This window comes from Geotrypetes seraphini, chromosome 4 (assembly GCF_902459505.1).
Source record: "Geotrypetes seraphini chromosome 4, aGeoSer1.1, whole genome shotgun sequence".
NCBI lineage: Eukaryota > Metazoa > Chordata > Amphibia > Gymnophiona > Dermophiidae > Geotrypetes > Geotrypetes seraphini.
Window position 1 is genome coordinate 325,704,406 of NC_047087.1, and position 20,307 is coordinate 325,724,712.

Below are 20,307 nucleotides of genomic sequence, written 5' to 3' on the forward strand. Positions count from 1 at the left end.
TCCCTTCCCTGATTCCCTGGCATCTCTCTCCTTTTTTTCCATCTCTCCCTCCCCCTCCATGCCCTGGCATCTCCTTTCATTCCTTCCTTTCCCACCCTCCCCCATCTTCCTTCTCCCTTTCTTTCTCCCTCCAGTTGCGTGCAGCAATTCTCTCCACCCTCTGCTCCCTTTTCTCCTGTCACCCCATCCCCGGTCATGAACTTCTTCGGGCAGCAGCAGCAGCATTCACAATTTGCTGCTGTTGCTGGCTTCGGGCCTTCTCTGTTGGATTCTGCTTTCATGGAAACAGGAATTAGGCAGGACTCGGCAGAGAGGAAGGCCTGAAGTTGGCAACAGCAGCAAATTGTAAACACTGCCCAAAGAAGTTAATGACGCTAGGCCTTGGAGCAACCAGAGCAGCCCACTTCTCCCCCCCCCCCACCCCGCTGACCCTCCTATCTCTCCCTTCCATGCGAACCCCACCGTGAGATGACCGACAAACCTCCCTCCAGGAGCATTGGCAGCTGCAGCAATCTAAACAGTTATAGCTATAATACCAAGAAAATTGCTTCATTAATAAAAAATAATAGCAAATTTTAAGAAAAATGGAGCTTTGTAATCAGTGACTTTGAGGGACCCCAGGAAAGGCTTTCAAATTAAAAAAAAAAATTATTTTCTGATCAAGTACAATCAAATTCATGGGGAAAACTTCAATTCAGTTTTTCCAACTTTAGATTTTTCTGAACAGCCTTTGAAAGCAGACATGGAAGATTGGCTCAGCCTTCTTGGACAGGACAATGTGATGGTGACACTTCTCACTCACCGTTTGTCCTTTTGTGGGAGGAAGGCCCAGCTGTGAAAAGGAGGAGCAGGAAAAAGGGAGTGGGGGGGCTCTGAAAATGACAATGAAGAAAAAGCAAATTCTGTAGTGACAGTAAAGGAGAGGTAAAAGACTGCTCAGTTTGGCTCTTCTGAGCTGCCAAAAAAAAAACCCCAGCTGAAATAACTACCAAGAAAACAGCAGTATTAACAAGGGGGCTTGCAAGAATTTCCATTAAGATGGCAATTCGTTAGTGCACTTTTTAAACGAATTATTTATAGCAATACAGCCACTCTGCTCACACTTTTATTTTGAAATTCAGCTGGTTATAAGTAATAAAAACCCCATATACACCCCCAACAACCTCACGGGGCCTGATACCTTCTCACTCTGGCCACTTTCTACCCCCACTCTCGCGCTTCCCGTGCACCTGCGTTGTAGAAGTGATTGAGCACGCCGGTCTCACCAAAGTCCAGTTTGTTACATTACATTAGAGATTTCTATTCCGCCTGTGCCTTGCGGTTCTAAGCGGATTACAAATTAGAAGAAAACTGGACATTTCCAGGAAGTTTACATGTCAGGTACATAACAAGTTTACATATCAAGTTTACATATTTGGTAAGAATAGCAATACATTCAGGTTAGGAAGATTATTACATAACGTTGAGGGAAGAAACATTCTGGTTACAGATGGAGGTTGCTTACATAGCGTTGAAGGGAGAAATAGTCTGGTTACATTTGGAGATAGATTGTTTATGTTTCTGATCATGATTTTGGGGGTAAGGTTTGAAGATTTGGCTAGGAAATACTAAAGGGGTGGTATTTATGATGGAGTATGCATGTGCGAGTAGGATGGAGGTTAGAATGATGTAGAGAAATGCTACCGGGTCCTGCCTTCGCGGAAACAGAAAGTAGGCAGGACCCAGCAGCAAGAGCAACAAATTGTAAGTTTCCCGCCTTAGCCCGTAGCGAACTCATGCTCCAGGGCTCTGACGTGTGTGCCGGTTTCCCTTCTCTTCCCCCCTCCCCTCCCCGGACATAACTTCCGGTTTCGGAGGGAAGAGAAGGGAAGCCGGCACGCACATGTTGAGAGCCCTGAAGCAAGCGTTCACTATGGGCTAAGGCGGGAGACAGGTTAGTGAAGCATTTGCTCTTCTTGCTGCCAGGTCCTGCCTACTTTCGGTTTCCGCGAAGGCAGGACCCGGCAGCATTTCGCCCAATAGAGCCCCGGAGCATAAGCTCGCTACGGGCTGAAACCTCCAAGCCGGTTTTTTTTTGTTTGTTTTTTTAATGTTCAGCAGCGGCGGCAGCAGCAGATGATAGCCAGGCGCTTGTCTAAATTAGCTGGGCGGACCGCCCAGCTAAAAGGCCCTAGGGAGAACACTGGGACCACCTGTTAATCAGTTTCTCTATCTCCGCCTACTGGTAGATGTGTGCTATCCGATTGGTCTCTGGATTCATCTGCTGAGTCTAAAGGAAAGAAAATTAACAGGTAAGAACATAATTTTTCCTTCTTCGTGATCCAAAGTAGCTCAGTTTTGGCAGCATTCAGCTGGAGTTGTCTGTCATCCAGTTCTTCATGTCAGTGAGGCAGTGTTGAAGGTTGTTGGGTTGGGTAGATCGGTCTTTATCTAGTGGGAGGAGAAGCTGAGTGTCATCCGCATAGGAGTGGATTTTGATGATGTATTTTTGGGTGATGTCGATAACTGGTCTAATGTATAGGTTGAAGAGGAGAAAAGACAGGGCACCCTGGGGGACTCCATATTTGATGGGTTTGGGTTCTGATTTTTTTGGGCCTAGTAGTACTGATTGAGTTGTCTGTTGAAGGAAGGAGGTGACCCATTGAAGTGTGGAGTCCTTGATTCCTAGAGCCTGTGCAATAGGAGTTGATGGTCAATGGTGTCAAAATAATAAATACGCTCAAAACAACTCGTACAATCCAATGGGAATTCTGATTCCACGTCTTCAAAACGAGTCAGTGGTGTTAGAATTCTTCATCATTCCCAATAACTAGAAAGTACTCAAAATATATCTTTTTAAAAAGTTTTATAAACGTTTATTCTATATTTTGAGTACTTTCCAGTTATTGGGAATGATGAAGAATTCCAACACCACTGACTCGTTTTGAGGAAGTGGAATCAGAATTCCCATTGGATTGTACAAGTTGTTTTGGGCGTATTTATTATTTTGGATACTTATTTATAACTTGAAGTGAGTCATATCAGTTTGGTACAATGGTGTCAAAGGCAGTGCTTAGGTCCACGTTCTCAGGGGTACCTGGCAGTATCGTTATTGCCAATGTGGATGAGCAGCATCAGATAGTAGAGTCATCAGGCTTGATGAGTCTCGACAAGCTCTCCGTAACATCTTGGATTTTGGCACCAGCATACCTCTTGTGACATCTTGTCTAGTCTGCAGATGGATTCTTCTGTACCTCTTAGAAGGGAATCGCCAACTACAACTACCTTACACCTCCTAGTGGTCAAAGATCCAGTAATTTTGGGGATCTCAAGCTTTGGTCCTTCCTTTCCTTGGGATGCTCTCATCTCCTCCACTTCCAGGACAGCATACCAGTTCTTCAGTTCAAGGGCAGGAGGAGTCACAGTACCAATCTTGTAGTGTTCCGTAATCTGAATCCAGCTGCCTTCCCTCAGCACAGCCTCTTCCCCACTGCTGGAAATTTTTGACACCTCATGAACCATTTCATTGATGTACCTCTCATTCTCGTGGATGCTTCTTAGTCTTGCCATCTCCTCTCTGTTCTTTTACTTCCTTCATGAGAAATTCAAGCTGAAGACAGCTTGTACATGGAACTACTCCCTCTGCCTGGGTAACACTGTCTGTCTGCACAGAGACAGAAGTTGTAACCGGAGCAGCAGCTTTGGTGATAAGATGTTTCCCAGCCATACTGTAGTGCAGAGTACTTACACCTGGAAGAAAAAAAAAAGAAAGGGCAGAAAAATCCTACCAAATTAATTTCCTGTTCCTTGTTGGTTGGAGAGCCTATAAATCAAAGCACTGACTCAGAATCCAGAAAATCCCGACTGGCCCAGTTTGTATTTTTGTACTGTACTTTAAAATGCCAGAAAAGTTGGCATCTTTTTATACTTTGGGAGTGCAAAACAGGGTGCCCCTATCCTACCATCACAAAGAACTGCAAGTGTCCACAGTTGAACTGCATTATCATCCCAGGCCTGGAGAGATGACTTGGGCTTTGTTTTAACTAAGTGGGTATATCATTCTTATGTTCTTTCCATCCGTAAAGTGAATGACAGTGTCAATAATTGGGAATTACAATATGTTTAAATCTGTTTATTAGTTTTCTAAAATACAAGAAAAAACATCCACCAAATACAATCAAGAGTTCCCAACAGAATCCCACCCCCCCAACTTACCCCCCCCATGGGAACAGCTACTCCAAATTCCAACATATCAGTTCAACAGTCTGCTGCACACCATCGGTGTTAAAGTAGAACAAAAGGGCAACCAACATCTGAGATGCAGGGCACCACGTCTAGAGTCCATATCAGAAATGTCTAAACGTTCACATCCCGCAAGTTGGATCATCTGGGTTCGCCAATGCGAAACGGTAGGCGTGTGAGGTGACAGCCAGCACTGAAGGATGATTTTGATACCCACCAGGATGGCCTTCCGATCAAACGCCGCTGCGCCAGGACGAATCGGATGCAGAGATAACTTCAAGGTGAAAAGAAAGGTGTTCGTAGGTAACCAGGTACAATTCCAGAAAGTTGCAAGATGGAGACAAAGATGTTTCCAAAAAGCCCGAATTCCTGGACATAACCAGAACATATGACCCAATGAAGCTCGAGGAGCCGCACACTTGGGGCAAGCATCAGTTAAACAGATGTGTTCATGAAAGGCTCTGATAGGAGCAAAGTAGGCCCGGACTAAAAATTTATAATAACGCTCTCTTTCTGTCGCAGCAACCAAGGATTTCGTCCCTTGAAGGATGCTCCGCTTTAACATATCCGCAGAGATGGGAAACTGTAAGTCCGAGGACCACTTAGTAGCCAGAGCTGCATAGTCCAATTCTCCAGCCATCTCCTGTAGAGAGCGATGATGAAAACGCAGAGGGATGAGCACCTGAGCAGTGAGACTGAATGCCTCGGACAGCTTCTCCTGAACATCCCCTCGCAGGGCCGAACAAGGAAACATAGAAACATAGAAAATGGTGGCAGAAAAGGGCCATAGCCCATCGAGTCTGCCCATTCCAAGTACCCGCCCCCCCCTGAATTTACTCCCCTAAAGATCCCACGTGAGCATCCCATTTTCTCTTAAAATCCGTCACGCTGCTTGCCTCAATTACCTGCCGTGGGAGTCTGTTCCAATGATCCACCACTCTTTCGGTGAAGAAGTACTTTCTGGAGTCGCTATGAAACTTCCCTCCCCTGATTTTCAGCGGGTGCCCTCTGGTGGTCAAGGGTCCCACGAGACAGAAGATATCATCTTCCGACTCGATGCGACCCGTGATGTACTTGAACGTTTCAATCATATCTCCCCTCTCTCTTCGTTCCTCAAGTGAGTACAGCCGCAATTCTTTTAGTCTTTCTTCGTATGTCAGATCCTTGAGTCCCAAGACCATCCTGGTGGCCATTCGCTGAACCGACTCGATCCTCAGTATGTCCTTATGGTAGTGTGGTCTCCAGAAATGGACACAGTACTCCAAGTGAGGCCGCACCATGGATCTGTATAACGGCATGATGACTTCAGGTCTCCTGCTGACAAAACCTCTACGGATACAACCCATCATTTGTCTTGCCTTGGAGGAAGCCTTCTCCACCTGATTGGCAGCTTTCAAGTCGTCACTAATGATCACCCCTAGATCACGCTCTGCCGTGGTCGCAGCTAAGGTCTCACCATTTAGTGCATAAGTTCTGTGTGGATTTCTCTTGCCCAGGTGCATTACCTTGCATTTTTTAGCATTGAAGCCCAGCTGCCAAGTCGTTGACCATCGTTCCAGCAGCAGTAGGTCCTGTGTCATATTATCAGGTAACAAGCTTTTGCCTACTATGTTGCAAATTTTGGCGGCGGCGTCGAACAGTGATACCTTTCCTCTAAGTCCATGCGTCATATCACTTATGAATAAGTTGAATAGAATCGGGCCCAAGACCGAGCCCTGCGGCACTCCACTGAGGACACCCGACGCTTCTGATGGGGTACCGTTCACCACCCCCTCTTAGCCAGTCTCCAACCCATGTAGTTAGAGTGTCCCCCGATCCTGTCGATTTCAGCTTGTTCAATAACCTTCGATGTGGGACGCTATCAAATGCTTTGCTGAAGTCCAAATATACCACGTCCAGTGACTCTCCGGCATCCAGTTGTCTAGTAACCCAGTCAAAAAAGCTAATGAGTTTGGACTGGCAGGATCTACCCTGGGTGAACCCGTGTTGGTGGGGATCACGTAGGTTTCCTTCATCCAGGATTATGTCAAGATTCTGTTTGATCAGAGTTTCCATGAGCTTACACACTATAGACGTGAGACTCACTGGCCTGTAGTTTGCTGTCTCTGTTTTGCAGCCTTTTTTGTGGAGTGGGATTACGTTGGCGGTTTTCCAGTCCAAGGGGACTTTTCCTGTGCGTAAGGGAATGAACATAATGTTGCAATTGTCCATAGGAAAACCAATCCCCAGCCACCAAGGCAGAGGAATCACAAAGCGTCTGGAAAGGCTGGAGAGTGCCATCAGATTGTAAAATATGAAATAAGTAATGCATTCCCCTCCCCGGCCACCTGGGATGAGCGTCCAAGCCCATACCAGGGAGAAAGTCTCCATTGCCAGTAATAGGTAAGCACGGTGTCACATCAAACCGAAGAGCCAATTGAGTGCAAAGCTGCTTCCAAATTTTTCATAAGGGGAGAAGAAATAATCCCCATAAGATTGCTTCCGGGAGAGTAAGCATTTCACATGAAGTAAATAACTAAAATGGTAAGGAGCAAAGGAAATGCATTCCACCCCTGCAGCAGAAAAGTAGCACAGAACCAATCATTCAAATGCCGAAGTTGACAAGCCACATTAAATCTACCCAAGTGTAACAGTCCGAGACCCCCCTGTGTAGTAGGTAAAGATAAAGAATGTAAGGGAATGCGAGACCGCTTGCCTCCCCACAAAAAAGAACGGAGGGAACGATGATGCAGCCGCAAGTGACAACGCTGTAAAAGAAGAGGTAAAGTCTGAAAAAGGTAAAACCACTGGGGGACCACCATCATGTTGTACAAGGCAATTTTCCCCAGAAGGGATAACGGATAAGAGTGCCAAGCCCGCAGCCACCATTCGGTCCCAGCCAACAAAGGAAATACATTGATAGAGTAAAGCGTAGCCAGGTCCCTGGGTATAAGAATACCTAAATATCGAATCGAGGAGTCAGCCCATACTAAAGGAAAGGTACCCGTCCAGGATTCACGGACTGAGAGCTGCAAGGGTAGCACTAAAGACTTCTGCTTATTTAGAGTCAACCCAGAGAACAAATGAAACTCATCTAAGAGCTCCAGAGCGCGCACCAGAGAACGGTGCGGGTGAGCCAGGGTAAACAACAAATCATCAGCAAAAGCCAACACGTAATTGAGAAGAGCCCTCTGGCAAGCCAACCAGCTCATCATCTCTTTGAATCGTGCGAAGCAGGGATTCTAAATAAAGAAGGAAAAGCAATGGGGAAAGAGGGCAACCCTGACGAGTCCCTCGACCCACTTCAAAGGAATTGGTTAGAATCCCATTGACTAAAACTGTAGCTGATGGTGCAGAATAGAGCGCTCGCAAGGCAGACCAGAACCAGCCCCCCAAATCTACATGATCTAGGACCTGGAAAAGATATGGCCAACGGACTTGATCAAAAGCCTTGGCTGCATCCAGGCTCACCAAAAGACCTAGCGTAGAAGTAGGCTGAGCTCTGGAAACAGCCAACAACACCCTTCAAACGTTAACCACAGAGTGTCGTCCCTGCACAAACCCCACCTGCGCCGAAGAGATCACATGGGGCAAGAGAGGGGTCAGCCGATTTGCTAGCAGACGAGCCAAAATCTTCAAATCAACATTAATAAGGGAAATTGGACGGTAGGAGTCGACTTCATCCCGCGGCTTACCCGGTTTTGGCAATAAAGTAATAGTGGCAGAATTAGTACGGGAAGGAAACGCTCCTTTTTCCAACGCTGTGACAAAATAACCTAAAAGAGGCTCACACACCTGCAGAGATAACATCTTATAAAATTCGGAGGAGAACCCATCGGGGCCCGGAGCCATGCAAGAGCGCAAGTTTTTGATCGCTTTTTGGATCTCCGTGCCCCGAAAGGGTCCACTCAAAGCAGACCTCTGCAGATCAGTGAACTGAGGCATACCAGCGTCCTCTAAATAATCAAGGATATCGGGACCACTATAGGGTCCAGGACTGGCATAGAAAGTGGAGAAATGCCGGTAAAAGGCGTCCGCTATATCCGCTGTCTTGGTATGATAAGAACCGTTGTCCGTCCTAATCTTAGAGATATAGCGATCATCCTGCCAATTCTTAGTCAGGGTAGCTAACATTTTACCCGTCCGATTACCATACCGATAAAACCGATATTTCCTATAAAAGAGCGAACGTTTGGTACGAGCGTGCAATAAAGCATTGAGGGCCACCTGAGCTGCGTGGAGTTCCTCCCGTAGTGCACGTGTGGTGATGTATGTATTTAGCTTTCAATTGGGAATACTGCTTTTCCAATCGGAGGATGCCAGACGAAATCCGTTTATGACGAGCTGTGACATACGATATAATTTCCCCCCGAAGAACTACTTTGGCCGTCTCCCAAAAGAGGTCAGGGGTAGATTGATGCTGACCATTAGTAATTAGAAAGTCGTCTCATCGATTACGTAAATAGGTCAAAAAGTCAGGATCGTCCTGTAAATAAGAAGGAAAGCGCCACCGGAGGGATCCCAGGGGAGGAACACCCCAAGCCACATCTATCCATATAGGGCAGTGGTCAGATACCTCCAAGGGCCCGATAGTGGCTTCAGTGACACGAGAGAAGAAGGGTTCCGAAACCAAAAGATAATCTAAGCGAGAAAAAGACCCATGTGCTCTAGACTGGTGAGTATAGTCCCTCTCAAAAGGGTGGAGAAGCCACCAGGGATCGACCAAACCCAGGGACTTACAAAGAAATGACACTCCCTTGGTAGAGGCACTGGCTGGTGAGGGTGAGACAGTAGATCGATCAAGAGATGCATCTAACACTTGGTTAAGGTCCCCAGCCACAATAAGGGGAAAGGAAGAATCCAAGAGGCCCAAAGAGACCAGAGTATTAAAATAGGATTGAGAATAGAAATTAGGCCCATAGGTAATCAATAAGCGGAATTCCGTACCCTGCAAAGATATATGCAACAATAAGTTTCTACCCTGAGGGTCCTGATGACAAACTGTAACAACACACTTCAGACCCTTTCGGATCAGCAAGCATACCCCAGCCCTTTTGCCCGAAAAAGAGGCATAAAACACAGATCCAACCCATCCCCGCTGTAGTTTTTATGCTCCTCAATGGTCAATTTAGTTTCCTGCAAGCAAGCTAAATCAGCTCGATGGTGTTTCAACTGTTTTAGCAGCTTTGAATGTTTAACCGGGGATGTAATCCCAGACACGTTCCAGGAAACAATACGGAGTGTGCTGTCACCCAGGAGCCTCTAACAAGTGCAACATACAGCAAGTAATAATCAAGTCCCGCACCCAGGTGCCCAGCCTCACCCAAGTGCCCTCCGCAGCATAACTGTGCAGCTCCAGAGCCAGACTACCCTACATTAAACTGCTTCAGCCCAGCAGGTACCAATGTTAAATATATAACTTTAATAAAAATAAAGAAGAGCAGAGGGGGAGAGAATTGCTGCACTGGGCATATTTCTATTCATCAAATTCTGCCTTAAATCTACTTCTTTGGGATAGCATTTTGTTGATATGCCAATCCCACTCGACTGGGGAGAGGGAGGGAGAAGGGGTATTGGTTTTATGCCTGTTCTGGCAGATGTCTGACGTTGTTTTGAATTTTCTGTAAAACTCAAAACTAAAATCAAAACTATCAGAAGTAATTGCTGCTTTTTGTGGAGCAGGTAATTTTTATGGGAGGACAGAGGGATTCCTCAAGGGGATGGTTGGGCATGGAGGAGATTCTGGTGGAAATGGGCAGGAGGAGAAGGGGAAAGCCGATAGTCGATCTGACCTCGACACATCGGACAATAGTATCAAATAAGGATACTGAGCAAGGACATTGTAAAAGAGGGCTCGGGACTGAGTGGGAATTTTTGGAAAAAGGACCTAAGGACGCAATGCAGGGGCCCAGGGCACAAATGAAACTAGCAAGCAGGATCAACAGAGAACAACGAGAGCCAGAGGGGCAAGGACATTGTAAAAGTGGGCTCGGGACTGAGTGGGAATTTTTGGAAAAAGGACCTAAGGATGCAATGCAGGGGCCCAGAGCACAAATGAAACTAGCAAGCAGGATCAACAGAGAACAACGGGAGCCAGAGGAGAAACCAAAAATGGGGAAACAGGCTGAGGACGAAACAGACACACCGCAGGAGGAGGATGACCGAGATGAGACTCGGGGACTGGCAACCCATGAGGGGGTCGGCAGGAGTGCCAAACCACGAGGAAAACCAGCAGAGAGGGCAAACAACCGGGACTTACATTGCCTATACACTAATGCTAGGAGCCTAAGGGCCAAAATGGGAGAGCTGGAAGTCATAGCCAGCAAAAAAGGACCTAGACATAATTGGAGTCACAGAAACGTGGTGGACTGATGACAATAAATGGGATGTGGCCATACCAGGGTACAAACTCTACAGGAGAGACAGGACACACAAAAAGGGTGGAGGAATAGCGCTATATATAAAAGACTCCATACCCTCAACCAGGATGGAAACAACAGTAAGGGCGGATGGCTTGGAATCACTATGGATTAAGCTACCGGGAGGAACTGGAGCAGACATAAAATTGGGTCTGTACTATCGCCCACCTGGACAACCGGAAGAAATCGACCAGGACCTGGAGGCTGAACTGAGGCAGGTATGCAAAAGTGGAAGTGTGGTGGTGATGGGGGACTTCAACTACCCTGGGATAGACTGGAATATCGGGCACTCAAACTGCACGAGGGAGACCAAATTCCTGGAGGCACAAGGGACTGTTTCATGGAACAGCTGGTCACGGAACCAACACGGGGAGATGCCACTCTTGACCTAATGTTCAATGGACTAGGGGGACCAGCAAAGGAGGTGGCAGTACTAGCCCCACTAGGAAACAGCGATCACAACACGATCCAGTGCAGGCTAGAAATTGGATTATCAAAGGTGAAAAGAACCACAACGACGGCACTCAACTTCAAAAAAGGGAATTATGATGCCATGAGGAAAATGGTGAGAAAGAAACTCAATGGCAACACAAGGAAGATGGAGTCCGTAGAAAAAGCCTGGACCCTACTCAAGGGCACTGTGCACGAAGCACAGAACCTGTGCGTCCCCAAGTTCAGGAAAGGGTGCAAAAAAAATAGAACAAAAAACCCAGTGTGGATAGCAAATGCAGTGAAAAAGGCAATAAATGACAAGAAAGCATCGTTCAAAAAATGGAAAAAGGACCAAACAAAGGACAACCAAAAGGAGAACAAAGAACACCAAAGGGAGTGTCACCGAGTGGTTAGGAAAGCAAAAAGAGAATATGAAGAGAGACTGGCGGGGGAAGCAACAAACTTCAAATCATTCTTCAGGTACGTTAAGGGGAAGCAACCAGCAAGGGAGGAAGTGGGACCCTTGGATGATGGAGACAGAAAGGGAGTGGTAAAAGAGGAAAAAGAGATAGTTGACAAGTTAAATGAGTTCTTCACGTTAGTCTTCACGAGGGAAGACACAACAAACATTCCGGAACCCGAAGAGATCGTAAATGGAGATCAGGATGATAAGCTGGTCCAACTAGAGGTAAGCCAAGAGAATGTCCTCAGGCAGATAGACAGGTTAAAGAGCGACATATCGCCAGGTCCAGACGGCATTCACCCAAGGGTACTCAAGAAACTAAGGAACGAAATAGCAGAGCCACTTCGACAAATATGCAACCTATCGTTAAAAACTGGAGAGATCCCGGAGGACTGGAAAATAGCAAATGTCACGCCCATCTTCAAGAAAGGTTCAAGGGGTGACCCAGGAAACTACAGGTCGGTGAGCTTGACCTCGGTCCCGGGAAAGATGATGGAAGCGCTGATTAAGGACAGCATCTGTGAACACATCGAAAACAATGGACAGCTAAAGTCGAGTCAGCATGGCTTCTGCAAGGGTAGGTCATGCCTCACAAACTTATTGTACTTCTTTGAGGGGGTAAACAGCCAGGTGGATAAAGGGGAATCCATAGACATCATTTACCTTGACTTCCAAAAAGCCTTCGACAAGGTACCACACGAAAGACTGCTTAAGAAGCTATGGAACCACGGGGTGCAAGGGGAGGTCCACCGATGGATCAAAAACTGGCTGGCAGACAGGAAACAGAGGGTTGGAGTAAAGGGCCATTACTCAGACTGGCAATGGGTCACGAGCGGAGTTCCGCAGGGGTCGGTGCTGGGACCGCTCCTGTTCAATATATTCATTAACGACCTGGAGGCGGGAACAAAATGTGAGGTCATTAAATTTGCAGATGACACTAAACTATACAGCAGAGTTAAAACCACGGCAGACTGCGAAGATCTCCAAAAGGATCTGACGACACTGGAAGAATGGGCCAAAAAGTGGCAAATGAGCTTCAACATAGGGAAATGCAAGGTCATGCATGTAGGGAAAAAGAACCCAATGTTCACTTACAAAATGGGGGGATCACTGCTAGGGGTAAGTAACCTTGAAAGAGACCTGGGAATGATGGTAGACACAACATTGAAGGCGTCGGCACAGTGCGCCACAGCCTCAAGGAAAGCAAACAATGGTTGACAGCTGGAATAAGCTCCCGGTACAGGTGATCGAGGCCAGCAGCGTGCCAGATTTTAAGAACAGATGGGATGCTCATGTCGAATCTCTGCGAGGGAAAGGTCATCAGAGAGCAATTATCTAGTGGGGTGGGTCAATGGAGTGGGCAGACTCGATGGGCCTCGGCTTTTTTCTGCCGTCACTTTCTATGTTTCTATTGATGGCTATGGATGCTTGGGCAAGGAGCTATACTGGAGATACATGAGGAGTGCCAGCCAATAGGACCACCTGTTAATCAGTTTCTCTATCTCCGCCTGCTGGTAGATGTGTGCTATCCCATTGGTCTCTGGATTCATCTGCTGCATCTAAGGGAAAGAAAATTAACAGGTAAGAACATAATTTTTCCTTTAGTGATCAAAACCTGTCAGTTTTGAGAATTTATATCTGCTGTCTATATTTTGCACTATATTTGTCTATTTTTCTATAGTTACTGAGGTGACATTGCATATTTTAAAGTCATTTGCCTTGACATCTTTGAAAACCCCAAATGATAATTAACATTTTCTCTGCGTATAGTGTGCTTTGTAGTTTTTTTTAATTTTGAGGTTACCATTATGAATTAATATGAAGATATGTGTACATGAAAAATGAATGGAAGAAATTTGGGGCGGGATTGGGGGCAGGGCTAGGGCAGGGTTGAGGCGGGGCTAGGGCTGGATTGGGGCGGGACTGACAATTAATAGATGTCCCTTTTTGATGAAAAAAATAAATGGTCACGTTAGGTATAGACCGGGTAGGCCATTTTATTCTCCTAGTTGTATCAATTCTTTCACTGCTAAAGCTATATTTTGCGCAGGAGAGTTATTTTCTTGTCTCCTTCTGCTAGCTCCTTAGGACTTCTCAAAAATGGACTTTGGACATTATTCAGGATGATAGCTGCTTTGAATCCTCTTTTCCTCTTACAGATTCTTTTCTGGGGGCACCGTATATTTTGAGGTTCATCCATTGGTTCAACTGGGGGAGTTCTTTCCAACGCTCAATCTCAAATAAGATTGCTTACATATTCCCATTTGGGCACCGCATCAGCGGTATCTTCGCTTTGACACCCTTGGCCAGGCAATATCACTTTCAGCAGATATCATTTGTCCTAGCCATGGCTCCAAGAACCGGTTCAAAAGTGATGGTAGTGGTTGTGGCATTTCATCGCAAAAGGGGGACTCAGGTACATCCTTCCTCGTCCAGTTAATTCAGGTGTCTTCCCAAAGAACGCTCTTCTCCTGTGATAGTCATTGGAACATCTCGTGGGGTTGTTGTACCATTTAGTTAATTTGAGCAGAACAATTTGTTTCTCCTGTTGCTACAGGTGCCTCTACCTCATGCTTCTCAGTGCTTGGGTACTAACTATAGAGAGTGTTAAACTGCAAAGTGATGTAGACCAGAGGTAGAGTGAACAATCCGGTGTGGATTCCTTCTGCAGCATGTAGGTATGGGGAAGTAACCCAGCTGTCTTGAATGTCTCTCCTGTCTACTGGAAAAGAGCTTACCAGGGTAAGTACGTAATCTCTTTTTTATAGAAATTCTTAATATACCATCTATGTTTTCTATGTTAGGTGTTGTAGAAGGAGATTTGTCTGCAGTTGAAGCATACAAGTCTTCAGGAGGTGACATTGCTCGCCAGCTAACTACAGATGAAGTTCGCTTGCTGAATCGTCCTTCTGCGTTTGATATTGGTTACACTTTGGTACATCTGGCTATACGCTTTCAGAGACAGGATATGCTGACAGTACTTCTCACAGAGGTGAGTTCTATCTGTTTAGGACTTTGTCCACTAGTGTGGTTCAAAAAAATCAAGTTCATGGAACATGACCTCCACAAGTCTGTCTGTTCTATGTCTGGCCGCTGTTAATTATGTCAAATTATAAGCCTTTTGGTGAATATTTAGAGGTCACTCAATGATTATTAATTTAATACATAAAAATGCAAGTACAGAATATTAATTTTCCATCTAAACCTGAATTATGAGCAAATGCATATGAAAAGAAGTTAAAATGCATAACTGTGTTACAGCTGAAATTAGGCTTAATGATTTATTGTGCATTGTTCAAATGTTCAGAGATGACTGGGAACTAATGTGATTTTCCTTAGCACCAGCAGCAGATGAATCCAGAGATCAGTGGAATAGCACACATCTATCAGCAGGTGGAGATAGAGAAACTGATTAACAGGTGGTCCAATTGGCTGGCATGCCTCTTGCATCTTCAGTATGCTCTATCTCCCAGCAGGTGATGGCCGCTATTCAACTAGAATCCAGGAGCTAGTTGAATAGCGGCCATCACCTGCTGGGAGATAGAGCATACTGAAGATGCAAGAGGCATGCCAGCCAATTGGACCACCTGTTAATCAGTTTCTCTATCTCCACCTGCTGATAGATGTGTGCTATTCCACTGATCTCTGGATTCATCTGCTGCTGGTGCTAAGGAAAATCACATTAGTTCCCAGTCATCTCTGGATTCTGGCTGTGTCTGGAACCTTATTTCTCCTGTTGAGGTTTTCTCTTCAGTGAGACAGGGGTGTCCAGCTGAACGGTGCTGGCTTTAGGGGTTACACCTGGGCCCCCAGGTCCCTGCCTCACCCTCCCTCCAGTGATACAGGGTCTGACTGGGTATCTCTCTCTCTCTCTCTAATTTAAAAAAATATATACCATATTTGCCCTGCTAGTGCTGAGCAACCGGCACTTGCCGTCATCTGCAAGCCCAAACTCAAAGTTTGTTTTAGTTAGGCTTCTTGTTCGCTGCGGGTGCGTGTTTGTGGAACCTTTACTCTATGGGTTCCGGCGGCATGGGTGAGTGACTTTGATGTGAGCAATTTTATTTCTAGCTGCATACGTTGTGAGGCCGGGTTTTGGGTGGTATTCAATGCCTACCTATTTTCGGTACAGGAGTGTCTATTTGCTGTGGGGAGCTACGGGTATGTATTTACCAGAGCATGGAAGCAACGGTTATTTCCTGCGCGCTGGAGCCGTGCGCTTCAAGTTCAAGTTTCAAGTTTAATATTTATTTGATTAATCGCCTTATCAATATTCAAGGCGATTTACACATGGATAAAAGTTACAAAATGAAAAGAATTTTAAAATAATTAAAAACTAACTAGACACAGACGATAACTAGACAAACTGGAAACAAGAGGAAGGTAGGGGAAGAAGTTACAATGTAATTGAGCAGAGTGGGAAGCCAAATAAGGAAAACACAAAAGGATGGGATAAAAAATGGTTGAATGTGTGAAGAAAAGAGAATTAGAATCAAAATTTTGTTGAATATTGATTAAAAGAAACCAATAAAATCAGATAACAAATGCATCGTTAAATAAGAAAGTTTTCAGTTTATTTTTAAATTTGTCTAGATTGATTTCTTCACGTAAATAGATGGGGAGAGAATTCCAAGTTTGGGGTGCCGTCACCGAGAAAATATACTGACGGCGCGTATTTATTATTTTTAATGAGGGAATCATTAATAAATGCTGTTGGTCAGATCTTAGGGTTCTATTGGAGGAATAAGGAATTAATAGTTTATGAATAAAGGCCGGAGTTTTAAACAGAAGAGATTTAAATGTGAGCAGACAAAGTTTGTACATTATTCTTTCTTGCGCTGTCGGCAATGCTGCAGCGTTCAAGCAATTCTCCCCCAGGCTGTTTTTCCTCCACTTTTGCGGCGGCCTATGTTGTCAGGGCAGTGCATGTTTGCTGCGGGAGCTCTGGGGATGTATTTACTGGAGAGTGGAAGGCACGGTTATTTCCCTTGCGCGGGAGCCGTGCGCTTCTTTTCCTACGCTGTCGGCGGTTCTTCTCCAGGCTGTTTTTCCTTTTTGGCGGTGGCCTGTTTGTTAGTGTTGGCCACGTTGAAGGTACAGAAACCTTAGAAACATAGAAATAGACAGCAGATAAGGGCTACGGCCCATCAAGTCTTCCCACTCCAATGACCCTCCCTATCTATCTTTGTGGATAGATCCCACATGTCTGTCCCATCTGGCCTTAAAATCTGGCACGCTGCTGGCCTCAATAACCTGAAGTGGAAGACTATTCCAGCGATCAACCACCCTTTCGGTGAAGAAAAACTTCCTAGTGTCACCGTGCAGTTTCCCGCCCCTGATTTTCCACTGATGCCCCCTTGTTGCCGCGGGACCCTTGAAAAAGAAGATATCCTCTTCCACCTCGATGCGACCTGTGAGGTACTTGAATGTCTCGATCATATCTCCCCTCTCTCTACGTTCCTCGAGTGAGTAGAGCTGCAACTTCCCTAACCGCTCCTCGTATTGGAGCTCCTTGAGTCCCGAGACCATCCTGGTGGCCATTCTCTGGACCGATTCCAGTCTCAGCACATCTTTGCGGTAATGTGGCCTCCAAAATTGCACACAGTACTCCAGGTGCGGTCTCACCATGGATCTATACAGTGGCATAATGACTTCAGGTTTACGGCTGACGAAACTCCTGCGTATGCAACCTATGATTTGCCTTGCTTTGGATGAAGCTTGCTATACTTGATTTGCAGACTTCATGTCTTCCCTGACAATCACCCCTAAGTCTCTTTCTGTTTCAGTTTTTGTCAAGATCTCGCCATTTAGGTTGTAAATCCTGCATGGATTTCGGCTTCCCAGGTGCATGACTTTGCATTTTTTGGCATTGAAACTGAGTTGCCAGGACCTAGACCAGTGCTCCAGTAGAAGTAGGTCATGCATCATATCGTCTGCCATTGAATTTTTGTCTGTTGTGCTTTTGTTCACTACATTGCTTAGTTTGGCATCATCGGCGAATAATGTTATTCTTCCTCGGAGCCCTTCTGTCAAGTCTCTTATGTAGATGTTGAACAAGATCGGGCCCAGGATGGAGCCCTGTGGCACTCCACTTATCACCTCTGACATTTCGGAGGGGGTGCCATTCACCACTACCCTCTGAAGCCTACCTCCAAGCCAGTTCCCAACCCAATTGGTCAATGTGTCGCCCAAACCTAAAGAACTCATCTTGCTTAGCAACCTGCGGTGTGGTACGCTATCAAATGCTTTGCTGAAATCCAGGTAGACGATGTCCAGGGACTCACCAACATCCATCTTCCTCGTGCTGCCAATCCAACCTGATCAGCTTCTTTGACTGGGTAACGGGGAAGCTGGATATTGGGGAGTCCCTGAATATCGTGTACCTGGACTTTAGCAAAGCATTCGATAGCGTACCACACCGCAGGTTACTGAGATGAGTTCTATAGGATTAGGTAACACATTGACGAAATGGGTTGGGAGCTGGCTTGGAGGTAGGCTCCAAAGGGTGGTGGTGAACGGCACCCCCTCCGAAATGACGGAGGTGATTAGTGGAGTACCACAGGGCTCAGTCTTGGGCCCAATCCTATTCAACATCTTTATAAGAGACTTGGCAGAAGGGCTTCGAGGTAAAATAACATTATTCGCCGATGACGCCAAACTTTGTAATGTAGTGGGCAAATGCACAACAGACGAAGATTCAGTGCCCGACAACATGATGCACGACCTACTCCTACTGGAGCGATGGTCTAGGACATGGCAACTCAACTTCAATGCCAAAAAATGTAAAGTTATGCACCTGGGCAGCCAGAATCCATGCAAGTCTTATACCCTTAATGGCGAGATCCTAGCAAAAACGGTAGCAGAACGAGACTTGGGGGTAATCGTCAGTGAGGACATGAAGTCTGCCAATCAAGTGGAGCAGGCTTCGTCCAAGGCAAGACAAATCATGGGCTGCATACGAAGGGGTTTCATCAGTCGTAAGGCGGAAGTCATTATGCCATTGTATAGATCCATGGTGAGGCCCCACCTGGAATACTGTGTGCAATTCTGGAGGCCGCATTATCGCAAGGATGTGCTGAGACTGGAGTCGGTGCAAAGAATGGCCACCCGGATGGTCTCGGGACTCAAGGATCTACCATACGAAAAACGTCTTGACAAATTACAGCTATACTCGCTCGAGGAGCGCAGAGAGAGGGGGGACATGATTGAGACGTTCAAGTATCTTACGGGCCGCATCGAGGCGGAGGAAGATATCTTCTTTTTCAAGGGTCCCACGACAACAAGAGGGCATCCGTTGAAAATCAGGGGCGGGAAACTACGAGGTGACACCAGGAAATTCTTTTTCACTGAAAGAGTGGTTGATCGCTGGAATAGTCTTCCACTACAGGTGATTGAGGCCAGCAGCGTGCCTGATTTTAAGGCCAAATGGGATCGGTACATGGGATCTATTCACAGGGCAAAGGTAGGGGAGGGACATTAAGGTGGGCAGACTAGATGGGCCGTGGGCCCTTATCTGCCGTCTATTTCTATGTTTCTATGTTTCCGAATCCCAACTATCAGCCTGATATGCAATTATTCAATGCAAAAATTTATTATAAAGATAATCTTAAGGTGGCCAAACAGGTTGAAAAGATGACAGCAAAAGCTAGAAAGATGTTAGGGTGCATAGGGAGAGGTATGGCTAGTAGGAAAAAGAAGGTATTTATAAGAACATAAGCATGGATGGTGTTATCGAGAGCGTTTTGGCTTCCTGGACCATGGGATGATTTTCCATGGGCTACTGAGCAGAGATGGTGTGCATCTATCAAAGGAAAGAAGCGTCTTCGCCAGCAGGCTGGCTAATCTACTGAAGAGGGCTTTAAACTAGAAGTGATGGGGCAGGGTGATCAAAACTCCAGGGTGAGTATAAGCCCTCAGGTAAATCACTGAATACCTCTACACAGATGGAAAAAGGGGGAAATATCTGTAAAGCAGTATATACTAATGCTCGAAGTATGGGAAACAAGATTCTGGATCAAGAAGCTGTGATGGAAGAAGAGGAGTAAGATATAGTGGTGATCACAGAGACATGGTTCACAGAGAACAATGACTGGGGTGTAGTTATACTGGGCTATAATCTGTTCAGGAAAGACAGCGTAGGAAGAAAAGGAGGGGGAGTAGCGTTATATGTTAAAGATCATATTAAAGCCACACAATTGCAGGATCTGCAGGGCAAGGAAGAGGCACAGTGGATCAATTTAGAAAGAGAGAATGGTGAATATATTTACATTGGTGTGATATACAGGCCTCCTTCACAGGCGGAAGAAGTAGATAGAGATTTAATAGTAGACATTCAGAATATATGTAAAAAAGGGGAAGTATTACTAATAGGTGATTTTAACTTATCGGATGTTGATTGGGAAATCCCTGTTGCGGTGTCTTTTAGAAGTAGGGAGATTCTGGATTCTCTACGAACATTAATCAATTGATATACCAAGAAATGAAATACCAGCGGATATGATCTGGAGTTCCTTCCACAACTCAGATTGGAACAACTACATCAAATTATATAACAAATACTCTAATTCATACTGTGTCTTGGACTCATGTCCCCCAGAGATTATGAAAGCAGCTCCATTAGGCTTTAAATTATTCCTATTGAATTATCTAACCAATAACCTATATAATGGAAATTTCCTCACCAACAATGTTCATATTATAATAACCCCAATCCCAAAAAATTGTAAAGAACCAGCAACATCAATAACCAACTATAGACCTGTAGCATCTATTCCATTTATGGTAAAAATCATG

At 45.6% G+C, this 20,307-nt stretch overlaps 1 protein-coding gene across 3 annotated transcripts in view; it reads left to right on the top strand.

The window, feature by feature from the left end:
• Positions 1–20,307, top strand: part of ZRANB1 (zinc finger RANBP2-type containing 1) — a 333,688-nt gene that overhangs the window by 70,991 nt on the left and 242,390 nt on the right. For all 3 annotated transcript variants that reach the window (XM_033941145.1, XM_033941144.1, XM_033941146.1), the window contains one exon: positions 14,319–14,506. In XM_033941145.1, the coding sequence (XP_033797036.1) occupies positions 14,319–14,506 (188 nt within the window). The remainder of the gene's footprint in view (positions 1–14,318; positions 14,507–20,307) is intronic.